Source organism: Centruroides vittatus, unplaced genomic scaffold (assembly GCF_030686945.1).
Source record: "Centruroides vittatus isolate TY-2023 unplaced genomic scaffold, ASM3068694v2 contig_392, whole genome shotgun sequence".
Lineage (NCBI taxonomy): Eukaryota > Metazoa > Arthropoda > Arachnida > Scorpiones > Buthidae > Centruroides > Centruroides vittatus.
In genome coordinates, this window is record NW_027122208.1 from 1751333 (window position 1) to 1771350 (window position 20018).

Here is a 20018-nt window from a genome sequence, read left to right on the forward strand (position 1 = left end):
TATATATCAGACGTAGGCAAATGCGGCTCTTGTTAAAAGTGTTAATTTCTGTTTTTTATTATTATTTTTACAATTTTATTTTTATAATTTAGGGAAAATATGTTTGTTAAAAAAATTCAATATTTCTTTTATATTATATTTATATTATATAATAAAATCGCGCGCCTTACCGTACTATCCGCCACTACGGTACAGAACTGCGGCTCCCGTGCATTTTGCAAAACCTACATTTCGGCTCCCACCCCTGGTATATATTGTGTGACGAAACACTTGTCTCTTCCATCTAGTTGATAAGAATGAGTTTAACATAGGTGTACTCTAGGAACAAGATATTTAATGAAATTTCCTGAATTGCCAGTTGTTAACTTACTCAAATGTTGAATATCACAAAACGTTAATTGAAAATACTTACCTACAGGAGCTCTATGTTTTTCTTTAAAATTAAGAAAAACTAAGAAACATTTATTGCTTGGAATCTAAAATTGAATATTTATTAGTTCAAAATATACAACAGAGCGAGCATCTTCAGCAAACTTCAATTTTTTTTTTTTAAAGTATAGTCTGAAAACAAGTTCTTGGAAAATTCTTTGTAAAATCAATTTGGACCAGCCTAAACAAAAACAATAGCTACACCAATCTCAAATTATAATTAAATTTTTTTTTACTTTAAAGGAAAATATGCATCATATACAATACATATTGGTTATCTTACACTTCATATACAGGACTTTATATATTAAGGAATACATTGTTTCTTAAATATTTGGCAGACTGTAATCACCCCTTGCCTGTTTTTCCCTTGCTTCCATCCAAGTTTTTGCTATTGTCTTTTTCATTTCATCATCACCTTCATCGTACATCTTTTTCATTAGATTCATCAAACTCTGTCCCGGATCTTCATTCTCGTCCATCTCTGGCATTCTGAAATAATTTTTTAACATGTTAGAACGTTTTTTAAAAACTTAAGAAATATAAGAAATGCACAAGAGGGCAATATCCGTTCATAGTTTTAATATTTTATAAAATAAATGTTCTTAAAAGGTAAACAATTAAAAGAAATTTCAAATCTTTTTTTATAACATTTTTTCTGCCCTGTAGACTGTTTCCGGTTTTATTGCGAGTTTGGCTGGGCCCATATTGAGATAACTAGCGATGAGGATGTGGCCCACGAATCCAGGATAGATCACTCCCCAAAAACTTTCTGGGGCTTTTTGACTGCTTGAATTCGATCCCATATTTCCTATAGCAACAGTGAGAGTTTGAGTCTGGAACCTTACCTCGGAAATCTAAATATAAAAAATTATTTGTCCCGACCGACCGAGCGATCGATTCGTCGTTGCCCGGAGCAAACCGCCGAACCTAAAGAGGTGAAATTTGGTACACGGTTAGGGTACGCCGTGGAAACGCACACTAAAAGGGGATTTTTCGAAATCCCTCCGCGGGGGGAGAAGGAGAGCATTAAGGCTTAACGTGAAGAACGGCTTCTACCGTACTATTTTAGATGCGATTTTTTTGTTTTCAATTACGTTTAGTCTTCGTCGAGTACTTAGGTGTATTAAATCGATAACATTTTAGACATTGTTACAAATATTTTTATATATTTCGATATTTTACCAAATATTCGAACCGTTTTAAATTCAAATTTGTTATTGCGTATCGGTTCGATTATAGAACGACGTAAACGTTCCAGAAAATTGATCAAATTAAAAACGGTTCGTTTGATTCTCGGCAATTCTCGTCGTTCTCGGCGGTAGGTGTTATATAACAAAGCTATCTTTGTGCCCGTAGGATAGTAAGTTAAAGGAAAAAAAACTATCACACATAAAAAAAAGTTTAAGTTCATTTGTCTCATCAAATTATTCTTCAAGTAGCAACAATTGGATGGATACAACTAGATTCTTATCAGGCCATAATATGGCTATTATCTATGTTATGATCTGATAAGAATCAGTTTTATCATTTGATTGCTAACATATAAGGCTTGATTTTATATATATTTGAATCTAAAGTTTTATTTAAAAAAAAGTAAAATTTGAAATAAAATAATTATTTTTCATTTTGGTTACACAAATTCTTAAAACTATTCAAATAATTATTGAAAATATAAATTTTATTTTCATGTGATGGAAATAAAATTTTGGATCTCTCTGCTTTGAACAGTTTAAAGTTCCAATGCAGTTCTGTTGGAGGATATTAGAAAGTTATTTACAATTATATTTCTAGAGATTATTTTTATATTACGGATATAAATGAATTAGAAATTCTCTTTAAAAATTTATATTAAAACAGAAAATGATTTTAATTTTATTTTCTTTCTTAACCAAGCAGTAATTTATTAATTAAAAATTGCCTATAACTTTATTGAATATACACAATTATTTATACTAATGGCAGACTATCTTTACTGTAGCTTCCAAAATTAGAACAAAATTTCAATACGCTCGATGGAAGTTATAAAAAAAATACAGCATTTACTTTGTTTCGTTAGACTTCCGTTCGGCTTCGGTTATATACTGCCAATTAGACGAGGATTCTTTTTTCAAAAATATTACGACCATATCCGTTTTTGCCTGGAAAATATTATATAATTTCATTTCCTTAAGATAATTTTATTTTAATAAAATAATTTAAAAATTTTTTCTCAAATAAATTTAAATACATACCTTAAAATAACATTTATCAGGCATAATTTTTCCCATCAAATTATTAATAGTAAATGTATGATTCTTATTATCCAAATCATAAACATGAAGTTCAACTGATCTGAAACAGTAAAAAATAAAAATCTTATTTAAAAATATCAATTATTATACTGACTATATATCAGAATGAGTTTTTACACATCAGCCAACAATATGTTACTTAAGACAATTTGGAAATAAATAATAGAACACACAATTCCTTAAATAATATTAGATTCGAGAATTAAACATTTCAAGAGTATGTATACACACACAGTCGTGCAGAAAACAAAAATATAATTATGAAAAATGCTATGTAATTTTGAACTTACTTGTAACATACATAGAACACCTAAACTTTAAATTATGTAAGTTAATATACAGTAGGCCAGGGATGGCAAATCTTTTTGAGTCCATGTGCCAAAGTTTTAGACTTCAAATAACAATATTCAAAGAAATGAATACACTTTAATTAGAATAAATGCATTTGTAGATGATCGAAAAAGGAGATCGGGTAATAAACCGAAATCGTTCGATACGTTACGTGCCGGACGATTTCTCCGACGAGCTACTTTGGGGCACGCGTGCCGTAGATTTGCCAACCCCGAATTAGGACAAATTAATTAACAACCAATTGGAAGAAGAGATTCTTCCAATAGGTTGTTAAATTGTTGACGGGCAATTAAATCGAATGTCAATCGATAATGAGCTTCTAATGTACAGGGTGTATTAAAATGTTGTTATAATATATGAGTATAAATAATAATATTAGTACTGGGTAACTTACACGTCCTGAAACACCTGTTAAAGATATAAAAATAAATTTACAACAAATTGTTGTAAATTTGGTTTCTGTTGTAAATCTATTTTAATTAAACACATCAAAAAACTATACAATGTAAGTAATTGTTTTACTAATGCTGGCATGTTACTTTCATCATGCTCTATTCATGAATAAAAAAATTAAATTAAGATTATATATATATATGAAAGATTACTGTCATAAAAGAAAAATTTAATCTATTAAATCTGGGCCTAGTGCAAAGCATTACACTTTTCTTTTTTAATGTTGCTTTTTACAATAATTTGAATACCAATATCCAGATTTAAAAACAATGAAATTAATCCACTAAGCAAATTAAATTTGCCCTATAGTATATTTTTAATCATATACAATGCATTTTATATACATAAGATGAAACATACTCCAATTTCATTATGCTGATCTGACTTTATAATGCTCATGCTTTGTGAAAGTATTGAAAATGTAGACCCAATAAGACATTGAATTTTTACCATTTATTCCATGACCTCAGAACTTGAACATTGAAGTATTTGAGTGATGATATTTACATTATTATTATTTTTGTGTAAAATCCTAATTAAATAAATATTAAAATTAATAGGAATTTACATTTAAAATATTCCTGACAAGTTTTATAACATTTTTAATCAAATGATTTTTTTTATCAGCTGGTAAAATGAAGGATAGCTTGGCAAAGAGAAAAACGTGCAACATTGTAAAATAACTTACCGTATATCTCGGCGGATAAGACGATAGTCGAACCGTAAAAAACGGCCCCGAAAATCCGGGGTCGTCTTATAGGACAGATACAAAAAATTAGATTGAAATTTATATAAATTAAAACCATTATAAAAAGACAGACAAACCGTAATTATTTACTAGAAGAGAGTAGGGTATGTGCGCAAAATAGAATAGCCCATACAATGTTTTTGTGAGTAATCGTGATCATTACCCGAATGCCCGAATTAGTGTGGATGTTTGCAAAAATCACCAGATGCAGAAAAATTACAAATAGGACATAATACCATATATGCTATACAGTATTATTATTCAGATAACGATTGCCGATCTAAACTAAATTCGTAGGCCGTCGACAGTTTGAGGGTCGTCTTATAGGACAGATATATGCTAAAACTATAAAACTTTGACGAAAATTTATAGAGAGGTTTCATGTCGACATCACGAGTGACGTCATGAGCATGCGCAATTGTCCAGCGCCATCTTTGTGACTGTTTGTGACTTGTTTACGTTTTGTGTGTGTTCGCGTGCGCTTTAACTGGAGTTCTTGTGTTGTTTTTTTTCGTCGCGAATATCACTATGGTGATTTGTTGTGTAATTGGGTGTAATGCTAGTTCACTCAAGAACAAAGGAACATCATTTTTTTAAAATTCCCGGCATTATTTGTCATCAAGGATGGATATAAAAAATATTTAAAAATACATAGGGTATATTTTATATAAAATTTTATTTACATAATATCTAATCTCTTAAACTCTTCCTCCTGATAGATACTAAGGTCTTTTTCCATGACTTTGTTTTTATTTTATAATAATTTAATGGAAAAGATAAGAGATAAACTGAGGAGCTTTCACGACGAAGGCAAACTGCATGGCTCTCGAGAATTAACCGGAAAAATTTCGTTACGAATAAAGTGAATATCAATACAAGAGTTTGTCAGAAACATTTCATTTCAATATTTACGTTAATAAACACTAAGTTATATTTTAAAACCTAAAAGAGTTTACTGATTTGCTTATATTAATTTAGTTAGGTATAGTGCATTTATAAACGAATAACTAATGTAATTTCAGGATTTAGCTAGTGCAAACTTATAAACATTACACGTTAAAACTAAAAGCAAGTAGGCTTATTATATGCTAGTTTCAACTAGAAAATAAAAGTACTGAACAATTTGAATAAAAAAATTTCCACAGCTGTTTTTAATTAAACTTTTACTTTCAGACAAAAATTCTTAGTTAAGAAATACGTAAAAACACGAGTTTAAACAAACAAAAGAAAACATATCTTTCCAGGCAATATTACTTCGCCGTTATTCATTACTTTTACTTTTATATCAGGAGAAACCCAGCCACTTGTTAAATAGTTATGGGCCTCTAAAGATTTATAAGCTTTCATTTGTGACGGTGTAGAAATTTGTTGTCAAAACCAAATAGTTTATAATGTCACCAAATTTTACTTTCGGCCACAACTTTTGATCTACGACGAAGTCTGATAAACTGGCTTCGTATGGATCGCCTTGAAATAACGAAATTTTCTCTTCGTACAGAGCTGCATCTCGTCCCGTTAGACCGCTAGAATAGCCCGCAAGAAAAGAATCTTTTTTAACTTAATCCATGATAATAGAACTGCAGTATTTTTATACGTTTAAACTAAAAAACGACGTCGAATAACAGACCACGTGCAAGCTAAGCGAGCGAAAACTACCACAAAAATGGCGAATGGGCGGAGCAAACGTGTGTTTTATCACGTGACATGCGACCTTGAAACCTCTCTATACGTCATCTTATCCGCCGAGATATACGGTAGTTTTAAATATAACATTTCTTTTAATAAACATGTACTTACAAACACATTCGTATTGAAGAACATACTGTAGGTTATTGAAAATGTTTATATTTGCATCACTGACCATCCATGATCAAACAGTTGTCTGGTTTAACAACAACCATAATCCCATTACAAAATGGATATTTATTATATAGTGGATTTATTACAAGGAGTATCATAAAATGAACTGATCAATGAGAGTTAATATCCAATATATTTTCAAAATTTTACTTACAATTTATTTGCATACATTAAATCTAATAAGTTCCAAGTATGAACAATTAGTAGTTACTATATGCATGTTTAATATAGCATAACTTTTAACAGAATCTTGCACAAGCAAGATCCTAAATTAAATTATGCTACGTTACTGAAAAAATATATTTATTGAATACCTATGTTTTAATTCTTATAAATAAGTTTCACAAAAACCTTTCACTCTTTCTCTAGCAAATGGACTCTAGCAGATATCTAATGGACTTAAGAAACTGCTAGAGAAAGAATGAAAGGTTTTTGTGAAACTTATTTAAAGAAGCTCTAGCTTTCCGTGCATAGATTTTTTTAATTCTTATAAAATAATATATATTTAAGTGTATATATAACCAAATTGAATTAAAATTTAAAAGTAATTTTTCAATAAGCTCAATAGTAGTGTTTCTCAATGAGTCTAATTATACTTAATTATGAAATTTTACTGTTAAAAAAAAGTATATAAAAGCACAATATGAAAATAATGAAAATCTTACTTGGTTGTGAAATTTGTTTTGATGTTCTCCGACGGTAATTTTTGAACGTTCTTCAAAGTAACATATAATTTCACAAATTTATCCGACTGGTCCCAACCTATAAATATTACAAATAAATTTTACTAAAACCAATAATAATATTCAGTTTAAAAACTTAAGAGTTTTAATAATTTTTTGATCAAATACAAATTAATAACTTTTATAACACATTTTTGAAATTTTAACAAAATTGCACAGAATTAACTGTTTGCATATATTAAAGCTGATAAGTTCATAATTTGAACAGTCAGTAGTTACAATATGATTATTTAATGTTGCATAACAATCAACAGAATTCCGCAAAAGCTAGATTCTGTATTTATATTATGCTAAAATATAGATTAGCAAATTAAATAAAATATCTTATTATGATAAAGTGTAATCTGCTTATTGTAATCATGGATATTATTAATAATTTAATTTAAAATACACTTGGAGAAGTTTGAGATATACAGGGCTTCTGTAAAGAAACGCACCATCGACCACAAGGACACAGAGTCGTTTCCCCGGGCTCGGAAGTTTTACATTCGCCGACGACGTTCTGTCCGATGCAAATTCTACGTCGTCGTCCGTATCCACCAACAGGCAGGTGCTACATCTACTAAGAGCACGTGCAATTGTAAACGAAGAATTTTCTCGTAGAATCGTATTATTCCACCCGAAGACGTTTACTTGAAGGTAGACGAAAATGTTCGTGCAACTGTTTATTTGTTGGATTTTGAGTGACTTTTTGAGTAGTTTTTGTTACTTAAAAAAACTTTCCTTATTGTAATAAAAGTTTCAATATTCAAATTCATTAAAAATCTTCAAAGCACGGTCATTTTTGAATATATGAAATCAATTTCAAAAGAAATTATTTATGAAAAAGTTGAAATTTATGTAAACTGTTTAAGAAACTCACTAAGTGTACAATTGTTTTAAATTCAGAAATTTATTTCTTACCATAATTCACAATTTTGACATTGCACAGTTGCTTAGATCTTTTTTCAGATTCTGGAGAAGTCGCTGTAGCTAAAAACATTTCTTTTTTCTTTATGTCATTTTGTAATGTTTGTATTTGATTACAGAGAAAATCTTTAACGTAAGTTCTTTTTGCTTGCTGTCTAAGTATTTCAAGTTCTTCCAAATCTTTTTTCATCTAATATTTTGAAAATAAAAAATTATTATTTATGATTAAAAATTAATTAAAATCTGTAAAATTTATATAAAGTTTTATTTAACGCTCGAAAATAATCTCAAAGTATTTCACACTGCTTTCTTTAGAAGAACAGGAAAAAAAACTTAGTACTTTCATGCTAAACAAATCACTTTTTGAAGAGGCTAAAAAAATTAAATTAACACCAGTAATATTTGGGTTGTACAGTACTTTTATATAGGTTGTACTTAAGGATTGCTGGGTATTAGGAAACAAAGATATGAAGAAAAAGAGGAACTATGACACTAGCAGAGGAAAGCATGGTAAAATGATAGGGGGTTTGTATATGCAAGAAATTAGAGAAAAAGACAACACAGCTGGAGATGCATTTTGGGTTTTTGAAGGTCTATACAAACATGTACTTAATATCAAAAACGTATAAATCCTTCCTAACATTGTGGAAATGGTGTCTATGGCATAAGAGTATCAGCACGTAAGCACAGAATGCACAGTTGTTGTCATGTGAGAACTCTTCACTAAATTCTGACATTTTATGGATGTGTTAGTTAAATTTTTTTGTGCTGCTTCTGAAGCATGAGCTGTTTAGCTTGAAAGTACTAAAGCAGGTTTTGAATTTTTCTATACTTCTAAAAGCAGTGAGAAATTATATGTTTGCAAATCCACAGGCATTTTGTGTTAATTATTATTATTGACAATAAATGCACATAAGTACTTCATAAAATTTCTAAAATCCTTTGCAAATTTGAATACAAGGTGTCCTCATTTTTAGATCTTTCTGGCACTTTAGATGCAAATCAATTTTAATGTAACTCAAAGCAATTTTTTTTAAATACACTTTGTACACAATCATGAGCAATTGCTGGAGAGGTTAAGTCAGTTTTATGCTTATATATAATTTTCATTTGGTCTCCAAATCAATCACCTCACATGGCAAGGCTCTTCCTTTCTTTCATTCGATCATTTTACACCAGTCATACTTAACAGCATTCAAAAATAATTGACAAAAACATTCACAGAGTTATTCTTTGATTAGTTTGTTTCAATGCAAAATATTTATTTGCCTTACATATATTGAGCAACTTACATAAAATACTACTTACGAATAGAGAGCTATCCAGTCACACTTTTCCGACTTCACAAAAATTAAAATACAAACGTAACTTAACGAACATAATTCGTATTTTACTAATTTAATGCAAATTACAATACCATAATTACTATTAAATAATTGAAAATACAAAACATTAAGTAAAAATTAACAGCTTCATCTATTAGAAAGAACAAGACAAAAAGTTTTAAATGATCATGTCAACTACAATAAAAATCAGGGTCTGCTTGTATCTGACTAAATTTAATCTAATGAGGACTTGAATTTTTTCAACATACAAATACTATAAATAAAAAAAGAAACCACCATTTAATCAATCTTAAAAAATAATGGATTTTATTCAGTCAAATAATAAACTTGCACGAAAACAAATTTCAAAATAAAAAAATTCAATTTACAATGGTAAAAAACAATCGATCAAAATTTATTAAGGTATTTAATTTATGTATTTAGAAAGTATCAAATCTCATTTAAAAGATTCATCTGCATTGAAATTATATTTAGATCAGATGATATTTGAAATCAAGACTGAAAATCAAATACATTATTAGAATTGAGTAGAAAAATAATTAACACTTTCTTCAATATTGTTACAACAAACAACAAAATTGTAGAAAGGTTTATTTTGTAGAATTTTGAAAATGTGAGAAACTGAAATTATTTTTGTTTGGGTTTAGGTAATTTCTCTGATTGAATAATGAATTAAAATATAAAATATATTTGTTAAGTTATAACAGATAAAATTTATTTTGGATGTAACTGATGATTCAAATGATGATGATTATATTTGAAAGAAGAAAAAGCCAATTGCAGTACTTCTAACAGGAATTTAGTCACAATCTGTTATTTCATTTCATACAATATATACTAACAGAATTGAAGCAAAAATAAATAATATACTTATTTTAAATAATAAAATATTTGTAAGTATAGTTAATTTGACAGTTTCAAACAAAATGTCAACATTAACAATACAAATTTTATTTAGCATAATTTTTAACAAGATTTTTGAATAAAAATCCGTGGTTTTATTATGCCAAAATTACAAATAAAAACAATTACAGTCAGATTTTTCTATATTAAATAATAAAAATTAACTTGAAAACTCTCAGTTAGTGATTATTATATCAATCACTAAATTTTGTCAGAATTTAGAAATTACAAAATGATCTACTTGTTTGAATCAAAGATTCTAATATTAAATAACACATTTAGTAAAGACTTATGGCTACATATATGAAACTTATTTGAATCAGGAAAGAGGTGTAATGATACTCTTAACTTTTTGTGCGAGAAAGAATTTAAGAATTATGTGAGAATCGAGATTTATTAAATTAATTAGCGTGGGAAAAATATTTAGTTTTTAGAGTTGTTACAAAAAGGGAAGATACAGTATCTCTTTTTGTACGAAAGAAGAAAATCAACTTCCCTTCCCACCAGATGTTATCTCCTATTCTGACATCCATCTGTTTATTTACCCCCTCTAAGCATCTCCATGCATCTTGTAAGCAGTCCAAAATGAAGATTTGCTATTGGTCAGAATTTGGGATAAAAAGGGCAATTTTCCCACCATTTGGGGTAGTTCGTCAACGTTGATATGGCCATAGAAGACGGTCGTCTGCCGTAAGAATCTCTCGTCCATAATCTTTAACTCGTGCGCTATAAGTTTCCGCCATCGTCCTCGTCCTCTTCCCAATAGTCTACCGGAGTCTTTCTGCCATCTCCTCGTCGACCGAGAGCCTACACAAGTTGCACAAATTGAGGTAGTACATCTTGATATTTGTAAACTCTCTCTCTCTCTCTCGCGAGTTAAGGCAGGGATTAGTAATCTTTTGTTCGATTATTATTTACTTATATTTTGTCTTTATTAAATTTTTGTTTATTGTTTTATAAAGGTCTCGTCAATGAACTCAATTCCATGCCGAAATGCTATCACTTACCTAAGGTCCCGCCATCTCGGAAGAGTTATCTAAACTACACAGTAGCGTGCCTAACGCTCAAATTTAGGCTGGTGTCGGGAGCCTGACAGAGATGATGATTTTGTGATTGCCTGGTCTCCCCACTTCTTTCAACTTACTTAACAACTTAAACCCATCTTAGACGACGGTGAGTGGATCTAAACGACTCGACGGAAAAAGGGCATTACGAACAACCCTATAACGACCTGTGTTCTCAATTATTTCTTTATAACACATCTTAGTTTAGTTTCAATTTTCAAGAAAAAGTTTCAAATTTTGCTTGCATTAAATAGTTTAAGTATAAAACATACATATTTTTGCATGCATACAATGATCAATTTAGAATTTTTTATCATCAAAATGAGAGAAAGATTAATTACGTATAATTTTCAGTAACAAAACACAGTGTGCGCATGTACATGTAGGTCCTAAAATGCTTTCTTTCAAAATTATAGCAATTTATAATTTTTATGTAATACAAATTAATAGTAAGCTATGGTTTTGATGTCTGTATTTTCAAGTGACATTTTAAGTGTTCTTTAATACAATAGACTGTTACTCTAACTCAGAAATGGCAGACATTCATTTTATGTAGCTGAGTTAATGGTAAAACGAGTGTGAAGTGCAATGACTGCACAAAGAACTTTTCAAACTGCTGTAACCTGAAAACAAAGCATTTTCAAACCTACAATATATACAGAATTTAATTTTTATGACTCTCAGAATACACTGTTAATGTATGGTGAGACCTTTCAAAACACACTGTATCTATATATAATTCAAATACAGTAATACCTCGGTTTTTCTTGACTTCGGTTATCATCGATTATTTTTGTGAAAAAATTGCCTCGGATTTCGTCAGCGTGCTCAAGTAACCTTGCTGCTAATTTTGCGAAAACAAATGGCGACCCACGCGTTTTCCGACATAGTGTGGCATTATTTTTCGTCGTGTGAACATTACCCCACGACGACCTACCATTGGCTAACGGTTCTGTTCCCTAAATACTGGCAGCCAATTGCAGAGACAACGTTTAAACGCCAACAGCAGTTTAAAGATTGTGTAGACCGCGGTTCAGAAAAAATTTCATTGCAGAGACGGCATTTCTTGCTTGCCCCAGTTTAAACAGCGATTAGAAGCAAGTTATTTGATCTACTTTCTAGACTCCCTTGATAGCAGGTTTAGACACCATTTTATTTGAGTAGAAGTCACCATATTCATTTGTTGGTCGCAAAGTTTATGCTATAATGGATATTGTTCATTTAATAAATCTTGAAAATGAGACGAATCAAGAAAAGTATTCATTCTTGACAATTACAAAGTTCTCTCTTTGTAATTGTCAAGATGAATACTTTTCTAGATTCGTCTCATTTTCAAGATTTATTGAAAGGATAATATGAGATCGGAATAATCCTTTAGAAATCTGTTCCGAAGATGAATTTTGAATTTGGTATAATTTTCTAAACCTGGATTTGTTCATATTTTAAATCGTATTGACGACGAAATTAAACATCTAGATCGAAGAAGATTGCCATTAACTACTGAACAACAGCTGTTGACGAAATTACGATTTTATGCCACCGGAAGCTTCCAGACAGTAGCCGGTGATCTTATCAGAGTTTACGTCTCTACTGTGTGCAGATATTTATCAAACTACCATTAAATAAATTTAAAAAGTTTTTTGTATAGTGATACAGACATTTACAATAAGAATGAGGTCTTGTTTAACAAATAAGAATAAGATCTTGCTGTGAGCAGACTGACAAGGAAACGACGAAGAAAATTCATTCTCTATCATCTCCCATGCAATATTTTTCATCCCCAGAATAACCTTTCTCCTCAACTGCAGGATAATTTTTTATAACTTCCGCAAAGACACTTTTTTCTGCTTCAGAAAAATTCCGGCAAGATTTGAACACATTGTTCGTCACCATTTTTCTGACGTCTTAAACAAATGACCTGATTGGTTAAACAACACCTGAGAGAGGGAAGTAACAGCAAAGAAAGTAAGAGCCAATGTTTTGCCAAGATTTGTTTAGATGGCATTCAGAAATAGATGACCATCATCTTTGCAATGCATTTTAAACCACAGTTCATCCAGCCAATGTCTAGATGCTATTCGGCTGTTAAATGTCATCTAACATAAACTCTGTCTCTGCAATCAGGTATGGGAGTTTGGTCGTGGGTTTGCGCTTCGCCCAGGCAGGCACATGAAGTTTTCTGGGTTTTCTCCACGTCTGTAACACCCAAATAGGGGCCAGTTACCCTATTACGGATTTCCCGGAAGGAATTATTCCCCTTGATACAACCATCATAAACGCATACAACTACTATTACATGACAATTGCGTCACACTTTACCACGGGGCGATATAGGCTAGAAGCTCGTGTCCGACTAGCTTCTACAAGACAAGACATTACTCAGCGTGTCTAGTGGAACAATTCCATTGCTTTCATCTTAATGCTAATTATCTTATCTTTAATCTTAATGGTTTTATTTTTATGCTAATTAGTTTTTTATGTTAATTTCTTACTGCTTTTAGTATTTAATGCTATATTAATTCTCTGTAAAATGTGTTTTTGGTATGTATTTTGGAGTGTCTAGAACGAATTAATTGGATTTACATTGATTTATATGGAAATAATTGCCTCGGTTTTTGTCGGTTTCGGATTTCGCCGATTGTTTTCGGACAAATTATCGACGAATACCGAGGTATCACTGTATAATATATTTCTTCAAAAAAAAATATTTGACTATTATGAATAACAAAGAAGAAAAAAGCTGATTAACTTTTAGAAATCCAACACATTTATTATCAGATAAATGTTTTTTGCAGTTATTTCATCACATCCAGATAAAGTTACACAATTAAGTTAATACTGTAATTTGATGTAAAGAATTTTTATTTCCTTCTTAATCATCAATATATCTTTAAAGTTTTATTGTTAATTTTTAAAACATAATAATATATTAATTTTAAATTTTATTACTTACTTCTTCCAATTTAGACATTTTTGAAAATTGTCTGGTGTCTCTTTATTCAAAAGCTATAAAAAAAAATTAACTTTAGTTTATAATATTCACATGTAATTCGTTCATTTATTGTAATGACAAATCTTAACCAATTCAGTAATTATACCATTTATTTTAAAATAAAACATCTGAATTATTCTAAATTTCTTAAGATCTAGTCAAAAAACCACATTCCACAGCTTTATTTGAAGAGAGTTCCTTTATTACTGATTTTCATATTTCAAGCATTTTTGGAGTTGTGCTCCATCACCAGAGTTCATAATAAATGTAACAGAACTAGATTCAAAACTGAACTGGACTAGATCAAACTGAAGCTTAAAAATACTATTGTTTTCCATAAGAAAATCAATAGAAAGATTTATAATTGAAAATTTAAAGCATTTTAAATAAAGTAAAATATATTTCTTTCAAATATTATGAAAAGAAACTTTAATTTGTTGCTAATTCAGAGATCAATTAATCTATAGCCCATAAACAGAAAGTGCTACCTGAAAAAAAAATTCAAAACAGCAAAATGATTTCAAATTTCTATGATAAATTAACATGATAACATGATAAAATCCATGTTAGATTACCAAACAAAAATAACCATTTGAAACCAAAACCTCAGATAAAATGGATGGCCTTGGCCACTTCAAATTAAAAACTGCAAATATTGATATAAATGATTTATATTATTGCACTTTTAAGTATCTTTTTATACTTAGTGAATTTAATCATACATAAAAACAAAAATTTTTACATTATTTATTATACAGCTAATAAGCTAATACTTAAAATAGTTTTAAGAATAAAAATGCGTATTGCTTTAGTTACATTTTAATATCAACAACTTATATCTCAAATTGAAAATAAACAATAAAATGTTAGAGCAAAATATATACTGTTTTGTTGCCTTCATTAATTATTATTCTGAACACAAATATTCATTAACAGGTTTTTAATAATTTAATTTCAGGATAAGTTTTCTGATATAAACTTCAATTATATTATATTTAATTTTATATTAATCATCTTTAACACATCTTAATAAGTAATACTAAATAGATAAGTTACCCATTGAAATAGTTGAGGTTTATAAAATGACAAAGTTAAATATATGTAACCTCTGACGGTCCATAAAAAAAAGACAAGTGTAAATAACAAAATGAATTTATTACCAAAAGTTAGGTACAAACATGGTTACTTTGAGGAATTTGTCTACCTGTGGACAAGCCACGAAATCCCCTCTTCGTAGAACGTTGTCGCCAATGACCCGAGATGGGCCTAACGTTTTGAAGATTGTCGTTAGTCTCAAACCTTTGCCCTCCTAGCCACTTTTTCCGTTCTCGGTGCTAAATCGGGGCTATACACTGGGTGTTTAAAGGTGGTGAAGACTTTCACCTCTTTCCCGAAATGAAAGCGTGGCTGGCAAGGCAGAGGTTTGAGACTAATGATGATCTTCAAAACAACATTGTTAAGGCCATCTTAATTCACTGGCGGCAACGTTCTATGACAAGGGGATGAAAAAGTTCGTCCACAGATATGACAAATTCCTCATTCTTTGGGTGATTATGTCGAAAAGTAACTATGTTTGTACCTAACTTTTGGTCATAAATTCATTTTGTTATTTACAGTTGTCTTTGTTTTATGAACCATTGGAGCTTGAAAAAAACCACCCTCATACTTTGAATGCAAACTAATATTTTTTGATAACTGATATAGTGGTGGATTATGAGACAATTATATGTTTGCACTACATTCTTTCCTGTTAATTGGGCTGAAAATTGGGTTTTTCAATTATACAGTAGAGCATCGATTATCCGACCCCCGATTAACCGACTTATCGGTTAACCGACCGCATTCTAGTCGGCAAATTCAAATGTCCGCTAGCGACGTGGCGCTACAATATTTGGTTATGTCTTGGCTACTTTAATATTATTTTTGTTAAATTTTTGCATGTTTTAGTTGGCAGCACTGGCTCGACCACGAAAGGGAGGCTAGTATTTAAACCAGGCCTAATACACTATACTAATAATGTATTTTTTCATACTTTTCAGTTATCCGACCAACCCCAGTCCCCAATTAAGTCGGATAATCGATGCTCTACTGTATATATTTCTCAGCAACAAATTAAGGTGTTTTGTTTCTGTACATTCCATTTAACTTTTACATTTTATTTTTGTTATAATGATTTTCTTCCAAATCAATACAAAATGAGGTATTAAAAAAATAAACAAGTCTTGCTTATGTCATCTTAAAATATATGATCAAGACATTTATTTTGATAGAATTTATAATCATTTTAATGTCTTATCTCTTCTAATTTTATTAATCTGAAACTTTTAATATTAATACTTGCACAATCATCCAACCATCAGCCAAATTAATTGGGCAGAAATTATGTTACAAATATTTATTAGAAATTACATGATTTGGACAAGTAGAGGTAGATGTTAGGTGCCATCTCTTCATGAAAGTAGTAACTATAATTTAATTTTAAATTTAGAATAGTTTGGGCCAATTCTTTTCTTCCAGGCTATTCTAAATTTAAAATTAAATTATAGTTACTACTTTCATGAAGAGATGGCACCTAACATCTACCTCTACTTGTCCAAATCATGTAATTTCTAATAATTGTAGCATAATTTCTGCAGATTAATTTGGCCGACAGTTTAATGATTATTAAAACATTAGGTTCTTGGAATGTTTTTATATTAATACTTGCAGCTCTTCATTCTTTTATAAACCATATTATTGGCTTAACATATCCCAAAGGACTTTTTTCCACAGATTTTTCAAGTCCAAAAACCAAACTGTTGACAAAGAATTAAGGAGTCAATTTATGTCATAAAAATAGTTTTTTGAGATGATACTTTCTTCCATAATAAATCTGAATTTGTTCAAAATCAAAGGTTCAGAAATGCTAAACAAAATTTTCCAAAAATCTAAAAAATTTAATCCTTATTATATGAATAATTTTAGTTTGACAATTCAACTTTGTTTTTAATTGTTTTACATAAAATTGCTTTTATCTAATATGCGAATAACCTAAAGTAATGCCATCAATATTTATCTTGTAAAGGAACACGTTTGAGACTTTACTTATTTGTACTATTAACCAGTACACAAAAAATAATTCCCCAATCCTTTCTGACTTATGGAGGCTAAAAAGATTCCAAAACTCTAATCCATTTACTTAAAAAGAAATAAGAGCTGGGGTTAAAATAAAGGTAAAAACAAAACAGGTCAGCTTTGAGAAAAAATAAATAGACTGATTATCTGACTCCATTGTTTTTTTAAAATTTTTATTTTTATCAATATACATTTGGGACTCTTATCCTTTTGACTTTTTAGTTGTATAGAGTCAATTATTTTTGTTATTTGCTTGATCAATTGACATAAGATATCACTTGCATCAGATTAGCTGACATTTAATGGAATACAACTAATCCAATCTTATGAATACAAAGTTCATTCATCCAGTGGTCACTGGAATAATTTTAAGAAATAGCCAAAAATAAAAGACTGAGGGGCAGAAACGTTAAAATGCATTTCTGGTATAATAAAGTTATAAATTCAATTACAGTGTGTTCTTTGTATGATTTCTCTTCGGCAAAATTTATGCTTATCACCGAAGAATCTAGAGTCAACAATCCTTAGATACATCACAAGGAGGAACTAGAATCTTACCAAAACACTCTTAAAGTTATGCAATTAGGCACTGAATATCTATGTAATAAATATCATTACAATATTTTCTTCACAATTATTGCTCAGTTATTGAAGGAAGTTGAAAATATTCTCACAAAAGCTTCTGGTAAAAAAAATTTGCTGAGTTTGGCATTAAAATAGTTCCTTTAGTACTGACACATTTTGTGTGAGGTTATTGTTGACACAAGTACTTTTGACGAGTTTATAATCGTCGTCCTCGGGTTAAACAAATGATTTTAATAAAACGAACATGCAGAATGTTTATTAAAATCGTTCTTTTCACCTGAGGATGACGATTATAAACTCGTCGAAAGTACTTGTGTTAATACTAAAGAAACTATTTTAACGCCAAACTCGGCAAATTTTCTTTCGCCAGAAGCTATTTAAACCTTGGCGTGAGATTTTAAATTTATTTTTGATTCTCACAAAAAACCACAAAAAAAAATTCTTTATAAAAATAATTTAGTGCATTACAGGTTTTTTTTAAAAACCCTTTCTGCCCAGTGGGCACTAAGAGGGCCTCTTTAAGCAACCCATTAAGGGTTTGGCCAGGTCCACAACAGGACGGCCGGGCGACGAGGGCCAAAATATATCCGGACGAACCACCTCTCAAAAAAAATTCTCGGGGATTTTTTGACCCGTCCCGGGCCCTCGCGGCGGTAGGCTGCCGTCCTCGACTGCCCGACCGTCCGGTCGTCCAAGTGCACAGGTTAGAATTCAAGCAGATGTTTAATTGTTTTACAATTGATGGTGGACAATAGAAGGAAATGATTGTAACAAAGGAAGGTCATTCTGGAGTTGAGTAGAAACCAAGCTGACTAGTGACCAGTTTAAATTTTATATTCTATCTGTGTTAAGTATTCAGATTTTTGTGTCTGCATAAATATAAAGAGATTTCGTATGTTGTTTGACCAATAAATACTCTTAGATTGGTAATGTGTGCAAAGGGTTAAGCACACATTACCAACCCTTGGAAGCCATGTCGGAAACAGGAAACATTAAACGTGCACCGGCGCTAATATTTCTGCATATCTTCATTAGAGGATGTGCATTGTTTAAAATAATCGCCGACAATTGCATTAAAAACGAAAACGCAATACCAATCGTATAATCAGACACGTGATTCATCATTAGAACTAATATCAAACATGGCGTCGAAGTGACGGTAACATCTACCGAAAACACAATTATCTGTAGCAAAAACTGATTTTTTCTTACAATCAGTGTTATTTTTAATCAGCGTGCCATAATCACATAGATAAGGTAATAGTCTAAAGTACAGGTTGAAAATGTACGCTATATTGATCCTCTTTAAAACTAAAACACAATAGACACGTGTGAAATGTATTATGTATATATATATATATATATTTTTTAAATGCAAATCTACGATACTTACACTAAGTTTTAATATCGCAATTTGAAATAAATTTGTTAATTTAAATATAAGAACTTCTGAGATGTTACAGATGCTCGTCGCACATGCAAATAAAACAAAGAAATCACCGCCACCACTCACGGAAATTTCTACCTGCTACGCCCCCTACAAACGAATGTATCTCTACGCCAAATGTTATATATTTTATAAATTTATTCGATTTTAAAATTATGTATATATATATGTGTGTGTATTTTAATTTATTTGAAGTATTTGATTTCTGTGGTACAGTGGTATCTCGTATTTCGAACGACTTTTACTTAGAACGCTTCAGAGTTGGAACGCAAAATTCGCCTCGGCGTTCGAACTGCGCGCGCATTGGAAAATTGTGTTCGGAACATCAACACAATCCGTTACGTCTCTAAGTCATCTCTCGAATTATGCTTTCAGTGCTTTTTCAATTTATTTTTGGTGTGTGTTTGGTTTTATTTTATACTGAATTTTGTGTTATTCGTCGTTTTTTAACAATTATCTTGTAGTAGCTTCTAGGGCATGAGCTTCTAGGCTATACGTAATTGTCATGTAATAGTAGTTGTATGTGTCTATGATGCGACGTCGCATCATAACTACAACTAACGCCGGGAATACTACTTTCCGGGAGGTCTTTTAAGGGTAACTGGCTCCTATTCAGGCATTCCAGACGTGGAGAAAACCCGAAAAAACTCCATGGCCAGCCCGTCCGGGCCAGGCGTGAACCCACGACCGAACTCCCAGTGTTCGGGAACGGAACCGCTTGGCCACTGGTGAGCCTTTTAACAAATTCTTCCTGCGATTTTTCTTTGTCGACAACATTTG

At 30.7% G+C, this 20018-nt stretch overlaps 1 protein-coding gene across 2 annotated transcripts; it reads right to left on the bottom strand.

Annotated features, from left to right (window-relative positions):
• Positions 1-461: 461 nt before the first annotated feature.
• On the bottom strand, positions 462-19322 carry LOC136975967 (calcyclin-binding protein). 2 transcript variants are annotated; one of them, XM_067271154.1, is made up of 7 exons: positions 19187-19322; positions 14054-14106; positions 7782-7977; positions 6801-6897; positions 2664-2763; positions 2476-2570; positions 462-921 (listed from the first exon to the last, which is right to left on the bottom strand). In XM_067271154.1, exons 2-7 carry the CDS (start codon positions 14069-14071, stop codon positions 756-758), a joined length of 672 nt encoding a protein of 223 aa, XP_067127255.1. In that variant the 5' UTR covers positions 14072-14106; positions 19187-19322; the 3' UTR covers positions 462-755. The 2 variants fall into 2 exon arrangements, with proteins under 2 accessions (XP_067127255.1, XP_067127256.1); XM_067271155.1 differs by lacking the exon at positions 19187-19322 and adding an exon at positions 18886-18971.
• Positions 19323-20018: the final 696 nt, after the last annotated feature.

Coding starts and splice junctions, on each gene's coding strand:
- LOC136975967 (XM_067271154.1), bottom strand. Junction 6,898..7,781: donor TGTCAAAATTGTGAATTATG/GTAAGAAATAAA, acceptor TAATATTTATAG/GTTGGGACCAGTCGGATAAA. Junction 922..2,475: donor CGGAAGTCTAACGAAACAAA/GTAAATGCTGTA, acceptor AAATTATTTCAG/AATGCCAGAGATGGACGAGA.